Raw genomic sequence first — 18,659 nt, 5'->3', positions numbered from 1 at the left:
TTGGGATACCCAATGGTATCTCACATTTCTTACATATACAGAGAACATATATACAAACAGGATGCAAACAAAATCTACCTTTCCTTTCACTAATATTTGTAGAGGGGACGTTAAAGACCTAATCCCTTTTATCAAGAGAAATCTAATCACAAGGTAGCATTATAATTTATGGATCCATTAATTAGTTATTTTCCACTTTTAATTAGAATATGGCCAGTTTTAACTAAAGATACCAAAAGTTGCAGCAGCCCAGAGTGTCTCTGTGAGCATTGATTGCCCCCCTTCATTGACTGAACCCAATGGCTTCCTAGTTTCTCGTTGGTTAGTCTTATTGCCTACTGTCTGTAATTGTGCATGCAAGGAACTAATTCACATGTTTCAAAAAAAGCCACTTGGGCCATCTGAGACTCCACTTATCCTTAGTTAAATTTTCGCATTTAAGTAAGAACTTACAAGTTGAGGCTCATACATGTTGTGCATAGAGCCTGCCACAGTTTCTGTGAGTGGTTGTTGATTTTCTAGGAGCTGTTTGGATTTTAAAGCATAATTCTCCATTCCTTTAGTTTCATTTTGGGAATAAGCTTTCAGCAAAATCTAAGGATGTGGAGAATGTAGAGGGTGCTGTTAGTGTCACTTCCAAATGTTTGTGCTATACTCCCTTATGTGTCTCAGTTTCTCCTAATAAGGTCTGAGACCATCAAGGGGGTTCAGAGCACTGGACTCTATCAATCCTTAGGTGAGTGTGTCCCTGTACAAGCCAATTTTTAATTACCTTGAAAGGTGGGGAATTCTATGGAAGCATTACACGTTGGAGGAGTATCCTCAGACACTTTTGTAGGCTTTTTGTTACCTGAAAATATTGTTTGACCAGAAGGAGCAGATACAGGTGTGCCTGGGTGCCTCATTAGGTTAAACGTCTGCCTTCAGCTCAGCTCATGATCTCAGGGTCCTGGGATCAAGCCCCGTATCAGTCTTCCTGCTCAGTGGGGAGTCTTCTCCTCCTTCTCCCTCTGCCAACAGCTTCCGCTGATCTTGCTTGCTCTCTCTCTGTAATAAATAAATATAATCTTTTTTTTTTCCCAGATAGAAGATTTAAGTGAGCTGAAAGCAGATGCTTAACCAACTGAGCCACCCAGGCACCCAATAGAATATTTTGGTTTTTTTTAAGGAGAAGATCCATTCTCTTCAGAGCTGAATGATTCAGTTTCTCATATTTCCAGCCAGAAAATTTATTTAAGTCTTATATCCATAACATAAATTAGTATAATGCAAATTAAAACAACCAACCCATTGGGGTGCCTGGGTGGCTCAGCTAGTTAAGCGTCTGCCTTTTGCTCAGGTCATGGTCCCAGGGTCCTGGGATCGAGCCCTACATCAGGCTCCCTGTTCAGCGGGGAGCCTGCTTCTCCCTCTCCCACTCCCTCTGCTTGTGTTCCCTCTCTCACTGTCTCTCTGTCAAATAAGTAAATAAAATCTTTAAAAAAAAAAAAAGCTAACCCATCAACTCCAATCCTTCTATGTTATACTAGAGAATATTACTAGTAACCATCACACCTTGAATAAAAGTCAGGACCTCCAACTCAAATTGAGAAGTCCAGATATCAGAGGAATGCACCAGAAACACCTGTAAGATACTGAGAACTTGGAGGGTCACAGAGGATCCATGCTAGTACTGAGCACCGAGTTCCAGATGACCCACAGGTGATCTCAGGTGAGTTGCTCTGATATCCTGATGACTATGCCAAGAAATGTCAACACAAAATGAACAAGTATTTTAGAATTTCTAAATGAAATAAAGTTTTATTTGAACTCAAGTTAGGACAGCTGCCCAAGATACACAATATTTAAAAAGAGAGGAAAGTGCCCTTGCAAAGTAACATTTGGTATAGAGTTACATACATTTTTTACATAAAAATTTAAAAGTTGTTTGACAAAGGACATTTCAACTTACCAAGTTTCTAGTATATGCAGGGCTGTATGACTTTAGTCTTTTGGGAACTAGGAAGGTGTTTTCCTTTTTCTTTATATTTGGAGAGCTTTTTGTTATTTTTTCTAACAAAGTGGATATACACTGTATGCTCAGGACAAGTAGAGACCATGTTTTCAGGTTTTGCCAAGTCATTTTGACCTTGGGAAACAAAGTATAGCTTCCATCCCTGGGAGCCAGCAGCAGGGCCCACAAACATTAAGAGTTGAACATTTCCTTTATTTTGTGGTACTGAGGCTGAGTTAACTGTTGGGACACATTTTGATACATCTGCATAGACTCAGCAATTCCTTAGTTTCCAAAAGATGAAATTGAGATGTAGAAGCTTCTAGGAGTTTCCTGAGTTCAGGAGGTCATTCTTAAGTTTAGAAGGTCTTGTTTAGGGGGCGAGTCCTGAGTTTAGGGGGCCCAGAGGTCTCTAGGATGACAGAACCATAAATAACCACAGAGACTAAATACAATTCTCTATCGTTAATTACAGTCCCAACACTAAAGTTGTACTTCTGATAACAGCAATTACTAAAGGCTCTTTCTCCATTTCTTTCTTCTTATAAGTAGTATGTAACAGCTTTTCAGTGCCACAACTCCTTTCAGCTCTAAGACACACTTAAAATGTGTATGTGCATGTGTGGTTATATATATGTACACATGTACTTGGTTTGTCACTTAAGTTTTCCTAAGTATAATGTTACCTCTAATTGTAGAGAATACAAAGTGATTTCATTTGAATTTGTTCTTTTTACTTTATTTACAGACATTGTCCACGTTGTTTCAAAATAAATCTACTCAGTTAAAATGGTAACATTCTTTTTTTTTTAGTAATAGTTGATGTTAAGTAACTTATAGTATCTTTCTAGCTTTTGGCATATCACATTCATTGTCTGATCTTGTCTGTCTCTATTTTCTAGGATTAGTCCCTAAATTTGATGTAAGCCAAGGCCCATTCCTTGTATTTTTTTATTTGTGTCCAGCCTTTGGCAGTCTCTTCTGTATTCTGGTAATTCCCAAAGGTTTATATCTCCAGCCTTGACATTTTGACTAATTTATCCAAATGCCTACTCACAGGTCCACTTAGATATTTAATACATATCTCAATCTTGACTTACCCCAAACTGAGTGCCTGATTTCCCTTGCCTCCTCAGCTCTGTTCCTCTTGCAGTCTTCTTCATCTCAGGAAATGACAACTCCATCCTTCCAGTTGGTCAGTCAGAAACTTTGCTCTCATCTTTGAGTTCTTTCTTCCCTTCTTTCATCTGGGAAATCCTGATGGCTCTATCTTCAGAATATTAATGAAGTCAAACCACTTCTCACTTTCTCCACTGTAGTCACTTTTGCCTTGTGTTGATTGTTGCCATAGCATCTTTACCTTCTTCTTGCTTCCATCTTTGTCTAAATTCCATTATTAAGGAATTAGTGGCCTCAGTTCCTTTGTGACTGTTGATCAGAGACATCAGTTCTTTGTAATGTGGTTGATATGAAGCTGTTTTATGAGGTTTGCTTACCAAGTAATGTCTCAGTGATTAAACTGTGTAGTACTTTGTGCATTTAGGATTAAAAAGATTTGGTTATGCATGATATCATATGTACCACTGTCTGAGTGGTAATGTCTTTTCAAATCAAGAGCTCCTATTAACAACAACAAAGTTGTGTTATATTCAACACATAACAGCAGCTGGCTTCCCACAGAGAGACTGAGAAACAAAACAAGATAGAAATCGTAGTCTTTGTATCCTAATTTCAGAAAGGACATCTCATCACTATTACTACATTCTGTTTGTAACAAGGTGGTTATAGCCCCAATATACTCAGAGGAAGTAAATGATTAAAAAATTTGAATATCATGAAGTAGGGACAATTGAATATCATGAAGTAGGGACAATATCATGAAGTAGGGCTATTTACAGGCTACTTATTTAGAGGTAAGCACTGTAAAAACTGTCCCTACAAGCACTTCATTAAAAGCCCAATACTAGGAGAATCAGTCTTTAACATGGCTTCTAGCAGTCTCAGCCTGCATTGCTGGGACAACTCAGTGCCTTTTTAAGTTCCTGTCTAGAAAGTTCAAGGCTGTCAAAAAATTTAGCATTTGTTCTATCCAGTACCTGAGAATAGATCCCTGACTTTTTCTTAAAGGATTCACTGAAAAAGAGTTTATATACAATTCTGAATTCTTCCTTTGATTTAAAAAAAATGTTTAAATTTTATTATATTATTTTTGTGTGTGTATTTGACATCTAATGTTACATTAGTTTCGGGTGTTCAGTAATGATTTGAAAAGTCTGTATGTATGCTGTGCTTACCACAAGTGTAGCTACCATTTGTCACCATACAATATTTTTACAACACCATCAACTGTATTACTTGTGCTGTACCTTTTATTCCTATAACTTATTGATTCTTAACTGTAAGTGTTTTAGGATTTGTTTTCCTTCAGTACCCGGGTTCTTGGCCGTGCCGCTTCGATGAAGGAAGAGGTAGACCAGACGAAGAGTGCTGGGCAGCAGGGCAAAGTTTATTGAGCCAGAGTACAAAGCTCCCTGAGAGTGAGGGGATCTGAGAGGGTTGCCACTGGAGTTTCTAAGTCTAGGGGTCTTTATGGGCTTGTTGATGGGCTATTTTAATATGATTAACCCTCCATACGCCTGTTATCCAATCAGGTTTTTGTCCACGTGCTCATCTACATATCAGGTAGCTCTTTACATGGGTAAGGGTGGAGGACTCCTTTCCAGGTGGTATAAAATCCTTTTGAGAGTGGTTTCCTCTTAGGGCCTTCTTCTGAGTATCCTTCGTTAGAAGGCTGTGTGCTCAACCCCTACTATCCCCTCTGGTAACCACCAGTTCTCTGTATATTTTAGTCTGATTCTGCTTTGTTATTTTGGTTTAATCACATACCATAGGATTTCACTTTTAGGGGAAGCTAAAAAAAAAAAAGAAGTCCCTTTGCAATGTAGTTGCATCTCCAACTCAGGAGTGTCTTTCACAAGAAAGCCATGACTTTGAAATGTAATTATCACAAATGAGTTCTCTGTCTCCCATACTCTGTGGGAGGACAGAATCCTAATTTTAATAATTGCCAGCTACCACACAACACGATCTTAATCACATTTACAACTCTTTGTAATTTCTCACTTTCCTTAGTTTGCCTTAGTTTGTTTGCAGTTGTTCCCCTCCCCAGTTCTGTCATTTTGCCTTTAAAATGTGTAGTGATGTCTACACAAATCAGAATGAAGATGAACTGTTTCTCCTGTCAGTGCTTACTGAATTTAGTCTGTTTTCTCAGCTTTAACATCCACATTTGTCCTTCACAGAGGCATTCATAAGTACTTGGAATGAATAAGTAAATTATCATAGTAGATTACAAATTAACAATTTTTATAATTAAATTCCAATATGAATAAATGATGCAACAAGATACAGAAGAATAATATATTAATCAGTATAATTCATACAATGAAAGCCAACAAAAGTGAAAGGACTGTCACATTCTATACTCAGTGGCCTTCTTGATCTTTTGTTCTTCCTCTTGTCTCTTCTGCAGTCCTATCTATATTCTGCTGTCTCCCCTAGTACTGGAATACACTTGTCCAGCTATACCCTTTTCTCAATCTTTTTCCTCCGGCATCCTTTTGCACTGAATTTATAGATCATCACCTGCAAGCAGCAGTCTTTGACTCTTCGAAGTCTGAGTTAAACCCCCTTCTTTGAACTTGTTCTCGTGCCCCCCAAGTTCTCTAAGCCTGTTACAATATGTGGGAGACAATACATGTACACATGAATGTTTCTGAATCTGCTGCAGGTAGGACAGGTGAAGTAATTATTCTAACAACTGCCAGCAGATATTCATTTGTTGGACTATAAAGGTAAATATGAAAGTTAGTCTGTGATCAACTTTCCAGGCAGATCCACTCTGTAACTATCTTTGACCAATTTATTTCCCTTAGAGTAACTCCATTCATTGTTTACCTAATACAAGTGGAAATATTTTAGGTAACGGTTTTTAAGCAAATAGATATCTTGTGAAATGTAGTCTTTGCCTTTCTCTCTTTCTCTCTCTTTTTTTACACAAATGTTTATATTTCTTTTGTGTGTTTTTAAAATCTCTAATCTGAGAATTTCTGCTTTTGGGTGCTTTATACTTAATTATGGATAAATGTAAACTAACATCTGCCATTATATCTCATTTCTTCATTTCTTTGTTCTTTTTTTTTATTTCCTTAGGTCACTTCAAAACTATAATTGAGAGAATCTTGTGAATTTTTCATTTTACTTACTGAAATCCTCAACTCAAAAATACCTCCTTGGCTGTACTTCTTTGTTGATATTCTTTATTTGATGAGCAACTGCTAATATTCCTTAAATCTTTAACTTGATCTCCTTTCCTTCTTTGAACATATTTATAAAAGGTGCTTTTAAGTTTTTGTCAGCTAACTTAATCATCTGGATCCTCAAAGACATACTGCAGTGTAAACCATGGGCTTATCATTATAAACTCTCAATAAATTAAAAGGATGTAAAAAATACTTTTTCTTTTTATTTATTTGAGAGAGACAGCGAGTGAGAGAGAGAGAGCAGGAAGAGGAAGAGGGAGAAGCTGACACCCTCTGGGACCCTGACCTGAGCAGAAGGCAGACGCTCAACTGGCAGAGCAACCCTGGCATCCCTATTTTTTAAATGAATAATAGAAGGAACTTTGCTAAACAATGCCTTTCTAAATAATCTATGAGTAACAAAAAAAAAATTACACGAGGAAATTAGAAATTGTTTTCAATGGAATGAAAATGAAAACACTTGTCAGTAGTGCCTGGGTGGCTCAGTCAGCTGGGTGTCTGACTTTTTTTTTTTTAAACAGGAACCGTCTTACATTGCTGGTGGGAATGCAAACTGGAGCAGCCACCCTGGAAAACGGTATGGAGGTTCCTCAAGACATTAAAAATAGAGCTACCCTATGACCCAGCAATTGCGCTACTAGGTATTTAGCCCAAAGTATATAAAAATGCTGATTTGAAGGGATACATGCACCCAGATGTTTATAGCAGCATTAACAACAATAGCCAGACAATGGGAGCAGCCAGGATGTCTATCAACTGATGAATGGATAAAGAAGATGTGGTGTGTGTGTGTATGTGTATGTATACATATATATGTGTAGATCTGTACATATCTATAATGGAATATTAGCCATAAAAATGAAATTTTGCCATTTGCAATGATGTGGATGGAGCTAGAAAAGCAAAATAAGTCAGAGAAAGACAAATACTGTATGAATTCACTTATATGGAATTTAAGAAACAGAGCAAATGAACATAGGGGAAAAAGAAAAAACAGGCAAACCAAGAAACTTAGTCCTAACTCTGGAGAATTCACTGATGGTCAGCAGAGGGGAGATGGTGGAAGGATGGGTTTAAAGAGATATGGGCATTAGGGAGGGCACTTGTGATGAGTTCTGAGTGTTGTATGGAAGTGTTGAATCACAAAATCCTATACCTGAAACTAATATTGCACTATATGTTAATTAGCTAGAATTTAAGTAAAAATTGGAAAAAGTAAAGATGATCCAGATAAAGAGAAAGATATCCTGTGTCCATGGATTGAAAGATAAAATATTTGTCAAATACACCCCAAAGGGATCTACTGATTTGGTGCAATCATATCAGAATGCCAGATAGCTTTTTGAGGAAATTGCCAAGGTGGTTTAAACATTCATGTATGAGGATGCCTGGGTGACTCAGTCACTTAAGCATCTGCCTTTGGCTCAGGTCTTGATCCCAGGGTCCTGAGATTTAGTCCCACATCTGGCTCCTTGCTCAGCAGGGAGCTGCTTCCCCTGCTTTGTGCTTTCTCTGATAGATATAGATAGATTACAGATAGATGATAGATAGATAGATGATAGATAGATGATAGATAGATAGATGATAGATAGATGATAGATAAAGTAAATAAAAATAAATTTTTTTTATTTTTTTTAATTTATTTTTTATTTATTTTTTTTTAAAGATTTTTATTTATTTATTTGAGAGAGAGAATGAGATAGAGCATGAGAGGGGGGAGGGTCAGAGGGAGAAGCAGACTCCCCGCTGAGCAGGGAGCCCAACGCGGGACTCGATCCCGGGACTCCAGGATCATGACCTGAGCCGAAGGCAGTCGCTTAACCAACTGAGCCACCCAGGCGCCCAAAAATAAATTTTTTTTAAAAAATAGAGAACTATAGACCAATATCTCTGACAGATATGGGTGCAAAAATTCTCAATAAAATACTAGCAAACTGAATACTAAATACATTAAAAAAAATCATTCACCATGTTCAGGTGGGATTTATTCCTGGATTGCAGGGGTGGTTCAGTATTCTCAAATCAATCAGTGTGATATACCACATTAATAAAAGAGAGGATAAAAACCACATGATTATTTCAATAGATGCAGAAAAGGCATTTGACAAAGTACAACATCTAGTCATAAAAAAAAAATATTCCTCACTATAATAAAGGCCATCTGTGATAAAGCTTCAGATGATATCCTCAATGGGGAAAGACAGCTTTTCCTCCATGGTCAGGAGCAAGACAAGGATTTCCACTCTCACCAATGTTATTCAACATATTACTAGAAGTTCTAATAACAGCCATCAGACAACAAAAAGAAATAAAAAGCATCTAAATTGGTAATGAAGAAGTAAAACTTGCACTATCTGCAGATGACATGATACTATATATAGAAAACCCTAAAGACTCCACCACTGCTATGCATGTAAACAAATTCAGGAACATTGCAAGATACAAAATCAACTTACAGAAATCTGTTGCATTTCTCGAAACCAATGATGAAGCAGCAGAAAGAGAAATTAAAGAATCAGTCCCATGTACAATTACACCAAAATCTCTATAATACCTGGGAATAAACCTAACCAAAGGACTGAAACACCTGGACTCTGAAAACTATAAAATACCAATGGAAAACATTGAATATGACACAGAAATGGAAAGACATTCCATGCTCATGGATTGGAAGAAGAAATATTGTTAAAATACCTACACTACCCAAAGCAATCTACACATTTAATGCTATCCTATCAAAATACGAACAGCATTTTTCAAAAAGCTAGAGCAAACAATCAAAAAATTCATACAGAGGGGTGCCTGGGTGGCTCAGTCATTAAGCGTCTGCCTTCGGCTCAGGTCATGGTCCCAGGGTCCTGGGATCGAGCCCCGCATCAGGCTCCCTGCTCCTCAGGAGGCCTGCTTCTCCCTCTCCCACTCCCCCTGCTTGTGTTCCCTCTCTCGCTGTGTCTCGGTCAAATAAATAAATAAAATCTTAAAAAAAAAAATTCATACAGAACCAAAAAACACCCCAAATAATCAAAGCAACTTGAAAAGGAAAAGCAAAGCTTTAGGTAACACAATTCCAGACCTCATTTCTATTACAAAAAACTGTAGTGATCAAGACAGTATGTTATTGGCACAGATCAACGGAAGAGAATAGAAAACACAGAAATGAACTCAAAGCAACATGTTTACTTAATCTTTAACAAATCTAGACAGAATATCCAATGGGGAAAAGACAGTCTCTTCAACAAATGGTGTTAGGAAAACTGGATGGCAACACGCAAAAAGCATGAAACTGGACCACTTTCTTATACCATACACAAAAATACATTCAAAATAGATGAAATACCTAAATGTGAAACAAGAAAGCATAAACGTTCTGGAGGACAACACATGCAGTTACCTCTTTGACATTAGCCATAGCAACTTCTTTCTAGATATGTCTCCTGAGGCAAGGGAAACAAAACAAAAACTATTGGGACTTCATCAAGAATAAAAGGTTCTACACAGTGAAGGAAACAAGCACCACAACTAAAAGGCAACCTACAGAGAAGTATGCAAATGACATATCTGATAAAGAGTTAGTATCCAAAATATATAAAGAGCTTATACAACTCAACACCTGAAAATGAATAATTCAATTAAGAAATGGGCAGAAGATATGAACAGATATTTTTCCAAAGAGGACATTCAAATGGGCATCAGACACATGAACAGATGCTCAACATCATTTATCATTAGGGAAATGAAAATCATACTAGCATGAAATATCACCTCACCCTTGTCAAAATGGCTAAAATCAACAAAAGTAATGACAGGTCTTGGTGAGGATGTGGAGAAAGGAAAACCCTCTTGCACTATTAGTGGGACTGCAAATTGGTCCACCCACCATGGAAAATGGTATGGAGGTTCCTGAAATACTTAAAAGTAGAAATACCATGTGATCCAGCAATCATACTGCTAGATATTTACCCTAAGAATACAAAAATACTAATTCAAAGGGATACATGCACCCTGATGTTTAAGCAGCATTATCAATTACAGCCAAATTATGGAAGGAGCCCACGTGTCCATCAGGTGATGAGTGGATAAATAACAAGTGGTATAATATATACATAGGAATGTGAGTCTGCCATAAAAAGAATGAAATCTTGCCATTTTCAACATGGGTGGAGCTAGACAGTATTTTGCTAAGTGAAATAAGTCAGAGAAACACAAAAGCCATATGATTTCACTCATATATGGGATTTAAGAAAAAAGAACACATGAGCAAAGTGAAAAAAAAGAGAGAGGCAAGCTAAGAAACACTCAGCTCTAGAGAACAAACAGATGGTTGTTACCAGGGAGACCTAAGTGGGTGGATGGGTACAATAGGTGATAGGGATGAAGGAGTGGACTTGTAATGAACACTGGGTGTTGTATAGAAGTGTTGAATCACTATATTGTGCATCTGAAACAAATATTTCTTGAAACTAACTGGAATTCAAATATTAAAAAAAAACTAAGTGAATTCTTCAGTGGCATTTAGTATATTCACAATTTTGTACCACTGTTCCTATCTCGTTCCAAATATTTTCCTTACCCCCAAGGACATCAAATATCCACTGCATCAGTCACTTTTTACCCTAGCTTCTGGAACAATTACTTGAATTTGTTTCCATGATTTATCTAGTTGGATATGTCACATAAATGGAGTAATACAAATGTGGGTTTTGTGTCTGACTTCTTCTCACTGTGTTTTCTTAACTGAGATATAGTTGACACATTACGTAATGTAATTACACTATGTGGAACATAATGGTTCAATATTTGTATGCATTGTGAGATGATCACCAAATCTAATTAACATCCATCACCATGGTTACAAGTTTACTTTCTCTGATGATGAGAACTTTTAAGATTTACTCTCAGCAACTTTCAAATATGCAGTACAGTGTTATTGTGTATAGTCAGCATGCTGTTAGATGACACCATGTTACATTGCCATAATTTGTTTATTTTAAAATTGCAAATTTGTATATTTTGACTACTTTCACCCATTTGTCTCACTGCCTATGCCCCCACCTCTGGCAACTACCAATCTGTTCTCAATACCTATGAGTTTGGTTTCTATGTTTATTCAATTTAACATGTAAGTGAGATCTTAGAGTCATCTGTATGTATTCTCTGGAAAGACATCTATAGAGATCATCTTTCCTTCTTAAAGTCAGATTGTTTGTTTTGCTATCAAGTGTATGTGTTTTTCTATATTTTGGATATTAACCTCTTATCATATATATATGATTTGAAAATATTTTCTCTCATTCCACAGATTGACTTTTCAGTTTGTTTGTGGTTTGTTTTGCTATGCAGAAGCTTTTTAGTTTTATTGTAGTCTTTTTTGCTTATTTTTGCATTAGTTGTTTTGGCTTTGTGTCAGATTCAAATCACTCCCTGCCATGACTTGGGTCGAGAAGTATAAAGCCTATGTTTCTGGGGCGCCTGGTTCGCTCAGTTGGTTAAACATCTGCCTTCTGCTTAGGTCGTGACTTTGGGGTCCTGGGATTGAGCCCTGCATCAGGCTCTCTGCTCAGCAGGGAGTGTGCTTCTCTCTCTGACCCTCTCCTGTCTCCTACTCTCTCAAATACTAAACAAATAAATAAACAAACAAATAAATAAATAAATAAAATAAAAAATAAAGCCTATGTTTTCTTATAGCATATGATTTCAGGTCTTATATTCAAGTCTCGAATTCATTTTGAGTTAATTTTTGTGTGTGATGTAAGATAGTGGTCCGGTTTCATTCTTTTGTGTATGGCCATGTGGTCTCCCCAGTACCATTTATTGAGAGACTCTTTCTCCCATAACTCCCAAAACTCTCCTGTTTTTTTAGCTCCTTTGTCATAAATTATTTGTTCAGACATGTGTGGATATTTTTATGCCAATATCAAATTCTTTTGATTACTATAACTTTATAAGATAGTCTTAAATCAGGGAGCATGATCCTTCCACCTTTGTTTTTCTTCCTTAAGATTGTTTTCCTTATTTATTGATGGATTTTTTTTATGGTTCCATACAACTTTTAGAACTGTTTATTCTATTTCTGTGAAAACTTACATTGGAATTTTGATAGAGATTGTCTAGTCATCTGGTACTGCACTGTGTGTGTTGGTATGTTTTGATTACTGACTTAATCTCTGTATTAGTAATTGTTCTATTTAGATTTTCTATTTCCTCATGATTCACTAACAATAGTTTTGTTCTAAGTATTTCCCCATTTCTTTAACATTTTCCAATTTGAGGGTATATAATTTTTCACAGTAGTCTCTTATAATCCTTTGTATTTCTGTGGTATCAGTTGTAACATCTCCTTTTTCATATTGAATGTTGAGTTTATGTTCTTTTTTTTTTCTGGGTGAATCTATCTAAAGATTTGTACATTTTGCCTATCTTTTCAAAATAGCAGTTCTTAGCCTCATTGATCTTTTCTGTTGTCTTTTTCGTTTCTATTTCATTTATTTCCTTTTGCTCCAGGTTATTTTCTTCCTTCTTCTAACTTGGGCCTAGTTTGTTCTTTTTCTAGTTTCTGTAGACAAAGTTAGGTTATTTTATTTGACATCTTTCTTGCTTCCTGATATAGATATGTATTGCCATGAGTTTCCTTCTTTTAGTACATCCCATTCATTTTGGTATGCTGTGTTAACATTTTCATTCATCCAAGCAATCTTTTTATTTCTCCTTTGAACCATCAGTTATTCAACAGCATGTTGATTTAATTCTCAGTGTTTTCAGTCTTCATCCATATTATAGCAAGTATTGCTACTTCATTTTATATGTGTGTTCATGATTAACGTTATATTTTATGAATATACCACAGTTTTTTTTATCCATTCAACAATGTCCATATTGAGATACATTTGGACTGTTTGTCATTTGCTATTTACACCCTTTTCAATAGTATTTGATGAAACCCTGTGTAAATGTAGTGGTTTTGGTCATTTTTTCTTCTTTTGACCTTAAACCTATTAGTGGAATTGCTGGTCTTTAAGGTAACTCTATATTGACCTTTTTGAGAAAACGCTAAACTGTTTTCCACAATGCCTATACTATTTTACATGTCTAGCAGCAATGTATGTGTTCTAATCATCCTACTATTTTTCCCCCAACATACACGTTATTGTTCTTTTTTTCCAAATAGCCATCTTAGTGGTATTTCATTTTCATAAAAGTTACCATATTATTTATCAGTTAAAAAATCTGTGCTACTGGGATGCCTGGGTGGCTCAGTCATTAAGTGACTGCCTTCAACTCAGGTGATGATCCCAGGGTCCTGGGATCTAGGCCCGCATCGGGCTCCCTGCTCAGCAGGAAGCTGCTTCACCCTCTCCCACTCCCCCTGCTTGTGTTCCCTCTCTCGCTGGGTCTCTTTCTGTCAAATAAATAAATAAAATCTTAAAAAAAATCTGTGCTGCTATTAGTGTACTCATATTCCTATTTATTTTTTATATCTTATTTATTTATTTTTTATTATTTTTATTGAAGTATAGCTGATTTTCAGTGTTCTAGTAGTTTCAGATATACAACATACTAATTCAACAGTTCTGTACATTCAGGTACATTGACCAGGATAATTTATCATCTGTTACCATATCTCTCTGAGATGCTGATTTCATTTCCTTCAGATACATACGTAGGAGTGTGATTCTTGGATCATAGTTTTATTTTTAATTTTTTGTTTTCCAAAATGACTGCAACAGTTTACATTTGCATTTATAGTTACACTAGTATACAAGCTTTCCTTTCCTCCACATGTTTCCAGCAGCACTTGTTTTCTCCTGTCTTTTTTTTTTCTTTTTTTACCAGTCATCTTTTATTGGATGTTAATTCTGAATTAGAATATGAAAGGATTCAAGGGTGCCAGGCAAAGGTCATGGTCAGGAATGCCGAAAGTGCCTCCATACTGGGCCCTCTTCAGTGGTACTTGCAGAGCCGCTCGTGTTTGAGTTCCTTGTAACAACGACAGTAGTTGAAAAGCACATAAGCTGCCAGCACCATAGAAATCCCAGCAACGCCCCCTTTCTTCACATTGACATACTTGTTGTAATACCGGTAGTAACCTCTTTGAAATGCTCCAGCAATGCCCTTAGGGGTGAAATCCCGCATCGGTATCCAGCTGAGCAGCTCTCCTAGTTTCACGTCCATGAGCTTCTTCTCCTTCAGTGGTACGACTGACGCCATCTTGGAGTCCCGGGTGTCCGCTCTGCTGTCTCCTGTCTTTTTGATACTAGCCATTCCAACTGGTGTAGCTCACAGCAATTTTGTTTTGCATTTCCCTGATTATTAGTGATGTTGACTACCTTTCATATACCAATTGGTCATTTGAATATTTTCTTAGGAAGCATATCCTCTTAGATCCTTTGTGCATTGTGATTTATCTTGTTTTACTTCTTAAATTTATTTATGTATATCTTTACTTATCTGCCATTGGATTCTTTTTTTCTTCTTCCAAGTTTTTATTTCTATTCCAGGTAGCTTACATACAGGGTAGTATTAGATTCAGGTCAATGATTTAGTGATTCATCACTTACATATAAACCCAGTGCTCATCAGAAGTGCACTGCTTAATAGCCTTCACCCATTGAACCCAAGCCCTGGCCCAACTCCCTCCAGCAACCCTCAGTTTATTCTCTAGTGTTAGGAGTCCACTTAATCGTTTGCCTCTCTTTTTAATCCCCATGTTCATCTGTTTTGTTTCTTAAATTCCACATATGAGTGAAATCATATGGTATTTGTCTTTCTCTGAGTAACTATTTTTGTTGAGCAGAGTACTCTCTGGCTTTATCTACATCACTGCAAATGGCAAGATTTCATTCTTTTTGATAGCTGAGAAATATTCCATTATAGATATATATAGATATATATATATATCTATATATATCAGTCGATAGACACATGGGCTGCTTCCATAATTAGGCTATTGTTGATAATGCTGCTATAAACATCGGGGTGCATGTATTCCTTCGAATCTATTTTTTTTTTTAAAGATTTTTTTTATTTATTTATGGAGAGAGAGAGAGAGAATGGTAGAGAGAGAGCACGAGAGGGAAGAAGGTCAGAGGGAGGAGCAGACTCCCTGCTGAGCAGGGAGCCCGATGCGGAACTCAATCCCGGGACTCCAGCATCATGACCTGAGCCGAAGGCAGTCACCCAACGGACTGAGCCACCCAGGCGCCCTTCGAATCTATTTTTGTATCCATTCAGTGAATATCTAGTAGTGGATCTACTGGGTGGTAGGGCATTTCTATTTTTAACTTTCTGAGGAATCTCCATACTGTTTTCCAGAGTGGCTGCAGCAGTTTGCATTCCCACCAGCAGTATAAGAGGGCTCCATTTTCTCTGCATCGTGTCAACATCTCTTGTCCCTGTGTTGTTAATTTTAGCCATTCTGACAGGTGTGAGTTGATATCTCATAGGTGGTTTTGATTTGTACTTCCTCGATGATGAGTGATGTTGAGCATTTTTTCATTTGTCTGTTAGCAATCTGAATGTCTTCTTTGGAGAGATGTGTGTTCACATCTTCTGCCCTTAAGTGGATTATTTGTTTTTTGGGGTGTTGAGTTTGGTAAGTTCCGTATGGATTTTGGATACTAACCCTTTATCAGATATGTCTTTTGGAAATGTCTTCCCCATTCCTCAGGTTGCCTTTTGGTTTTGTTGATTCTTTCCTTCGCTGTGCAGAAAATGTTCATCTTGATTAAACTCCAAGAGTTTGTTTTTGCTTTTGTTTCCCTTGCCTCTGGCAAAATGTCTACTAAGAAGTTGCTACACCCTGGGGTCAAAGAGGTTGCCGCCTGTGTTCTCCTCTAGGATTTTGATGGAGTCCTGTCTCACGTTTAGATCTTTCACCCATTTTGAAGTTACTTTTCTATATGGTGTAAGAAAGTGGTCCAGATTCATTCTTCTGCATGTCGCCGTCCAGTTTTCCCAACACCAGTTGTTGAAGAGACAGTCATTTTTCCATTGGATAGTCTTTCCTGCTGTGTTGAAGATTAGTTGACCATATAGTTGTGGGTCCATTTCTGGGTTCTCTGTCTCTTCCATTGACCTATTTGTGCACCTATGTGCCGGTACCAATACCATACTCTATTGCTCACTACAGCTTTGTAATACAGCTTGAAGTCTGCAATTGTGATGCCTCCAGCTTTGATTTTCCTTTTTGAAAACTGCTTCAGCTATTTGGGGTCTTTTGTGGTTCCTCACAAATTTTAGGGTTGTTTGTTGTATCTCTGCAAAAAATGCTGGAGATTTTGATAGGGAATGCATTAAATGTGTAAACTGTTTTGGGTAGTGTAGACATTTTAACATTATTTGTTCTTCCAATCCATGAGCACGGAATGTTTTTCCATTTACTTGTCTCATCTTCAATTTCTTTCAGAAGCGTTTTATAGTTTTCAGAGTACAGATCCTTTACAGCTTTGGTTAGGTTTATTCCTAGGTATCTGATGGGTTTTGGTGCAATTGTAAATTCCTTGATTTCCCTTTTTTTCTGCTTCATTATTGGTGTATGGAAATGCAAGAGATTGATTTTTATATCCTGCAACTTTTCTGAATTCGTGTATATGAGTTCTGGCAAATTTTGGTGGAGTCCTTCCAGTTTTCTAAATACAGTATGATGTTGTCCGTGAAGAGTGAAAGTTTGACCCCTTCCTTGCCAATCTGGGTGTCTTTTATTTCCTTTGTTGTGTGATTGCTGTAACTAGGACTTCCAGTAGGTTGTTAAATAAGAGTGGTGAGAGTGGACATCCTTGTCTGGTTCCTGACCATAGAAGCTCTCAGTTTTTCCCCATTGGGGATGATATTAGCTGTGGGTGGTTCATATGGCCTTATGGTGTTGAGGTACGTTCTCTCTATCCCTACTTTGTTGAGGGCTTTTATCAAGAAAGGATACTGTATTTTGTCAAATGCTTTTTCTGCATCTATTGAGAGGATCCTGTGTTTCTTATCCTTTCTTTTATTAAAGTGGTGTATCATGCAGATGTTGAACCCCACCCCTGTAGCCCAGGAATAAATCCGACTTGGTCATGGTGAATCATCCTTATAATGTACTGTTGGATCTGATTAGTTAGTATCTTATGGAGAATTTTTGCATCCATGTTCATCAGGGATGTTGGCCTGTAATTCTCCTTTTTGGTGGGATCTTTGTCTGGTTTTGGAATCACAGCAATGCTGGCCTCCTAGAATGGCTTTGGATGTTTTCCCTTCATTTTTATTTTTTGGAACAACTTCAGAAGAATGGGTATTAACTGTTCTTTAAATATCTGGAAGGATTCCTCTGGGAAGCCATCTGGCCCTGGACTTTTGTTTGTTGGGAAGTTTTGTTTGTTTGTTTTAAAGGATTTTTTTTTTTAATTTGAGAGGAAAAGAGAGAGAGAGAGAGAATGGGCAGGGGGAGGGACAGAGGGAGAGAGAGAGATGGAGACTCCCTGCGGAACAGGGCTGGATCCCAGGATCCTGTGATCATGACCTGAGCCAAAGGCAGATGTTTAACCAACTGAGCCACCCAGGCGCCCCTGTTGGTAGATTTTTGATTACTGATTCCATTTCCTTGCTGCTTAATAGTCTGCTCAAGTTATCTATTTCTTCCTGATCCAGTTTTGGTGGTTTATATCTTTCCGGGAATTTCTCTGTTTCTTCCAGGATATCCAATTTGTTGGCATATAATTTTTCATAATATTCTTTTATGATTGTTTGTATTATTTTTGTGGTGTTGGTTGTGATCTCTCCTCTGCCATTTGTGGTTTTATTTATTTGGTTCCTTTGTCTTTTTGATAAATCTGGCTAGAGGTTTATGAATTTTTTAAAGTTTTCAAAGAACCAGCTCCTGTACAGGGTCTCTTTTGTTTGTTTGTTTGTCTATCATTTATTTCTGCTTAAGCTTTATTATTCCCTTGTGTTGCTGTCTTTAGCCTTCATTTGTTGTTCTTTTTCTAGATCCTTAAGGTATATGTTTAGGTTTTGTTTTGTTTTGAGATTTTTCTTGCTTCTTGTGGTTGAGCCAGAGTGGTATATGCTTCCCTTTTAGGACTGCTTTTGCTGTATCCCATAGGTTCTGGAACGTTGTGTTTTCACTTTCATTTGTTTCCATGTATTTTTAAATTTCTTCTTTCATTTCCAGGTTGATCCATTCATTCTGTAGTAGCTTGTTGTTTACCCTCCATGTATATCTCATCTTGCCAAATATTTTCTTGTGGTTGACTTTAAGTTTCATGGCATTGTGGTCTGAAAATATGTGTGGTATGTTGTCAGTGTTTTTATACTTGTGAGGGCAGACTTGTGACCCAGTATGTGATCTCTTCAGGAGAGTGTTCCATGTGCAC

The 18,659-nt window shown here is 37.2% G+C and overlaps 2 protein-coding genes across 3 annotated transcripts in view; one reads left to right on the top strand and one right to left on the bottom strand.

The window, feature by feature from the left end:
- LOC118356634 (protein WWC3-like) overlaps positions 1-18,659 on the top strand; it is a 236,317-nt gene that overhangs the window by 9,984 nt on the left and 207,674 nt on the right. The window contains exon 2 of the mRNA XM_035725934.1: positions 6,837-6,892. The gene's annotated coding sequence lies outside the window, so the exon portion shown is untranslated. The remainder of the gene's footprint in view (positions 1-6,836; positions 6,893-18,659) is intronic.
- Positions 14,134-14,520, bottom strand: LOC118356637 (ATP synthase subunit f, mitochondrial-like). 2 transcript variants are annotated; one of them, XM_035725936.1, is made up of 2 exons: positions 14,400-14,520; positions 14,134-14,282 (listed from the first exon to the last, which is right to left on the bottom strand). In XM_035725936.1, the coding sequence occupies exons 1-2, from the start codon at positions 14,518-14,520 to the stop codon at positions 14,254-14,256; spliced, it is 150 nt and encodes a 49-aa protein (XP_035581829.1). In that variant the 3' UTR covers positions 14,134-14,253. The 2 variants fall into 2 exon arrangements, with proteins under 2 accessions (XP_035581829.1, XP_035581828.1); XM_035725935.1 differs by having other exon boundaries at positions 14,134-14,520.

The sequence above is a fragment of the Zalophus californianus genome, chromosome Y (assembly GCF_009762305.2).
Source record: "Zalophus californianus isolate mZalCal1 chromosome Y, mZalCal1.pri.v2, whole genome shotgun sequence".
Lineage (NCBI taxonomy): Eukaryota > Metazoa > Chordata > Mammalia > Carnivora > Otariidae > Zalophus > Zalophus californianus.
The sequence above is the reverse complement of the archived record's forward strand: the minus strand, read 5'-3'. Positions and strand labels throughout refer to the sequence as shown.

Bases quoted from the DNA above. Each gene is read 5' to 3' on its own strand.
- LOC118356637 (XM_035725935.1), bottom strand. From the start codon at position 14,520: ATGGCGTCAGTCGTACCACTGAAGGAGAAGAAGCTCATGGACGTGAAA.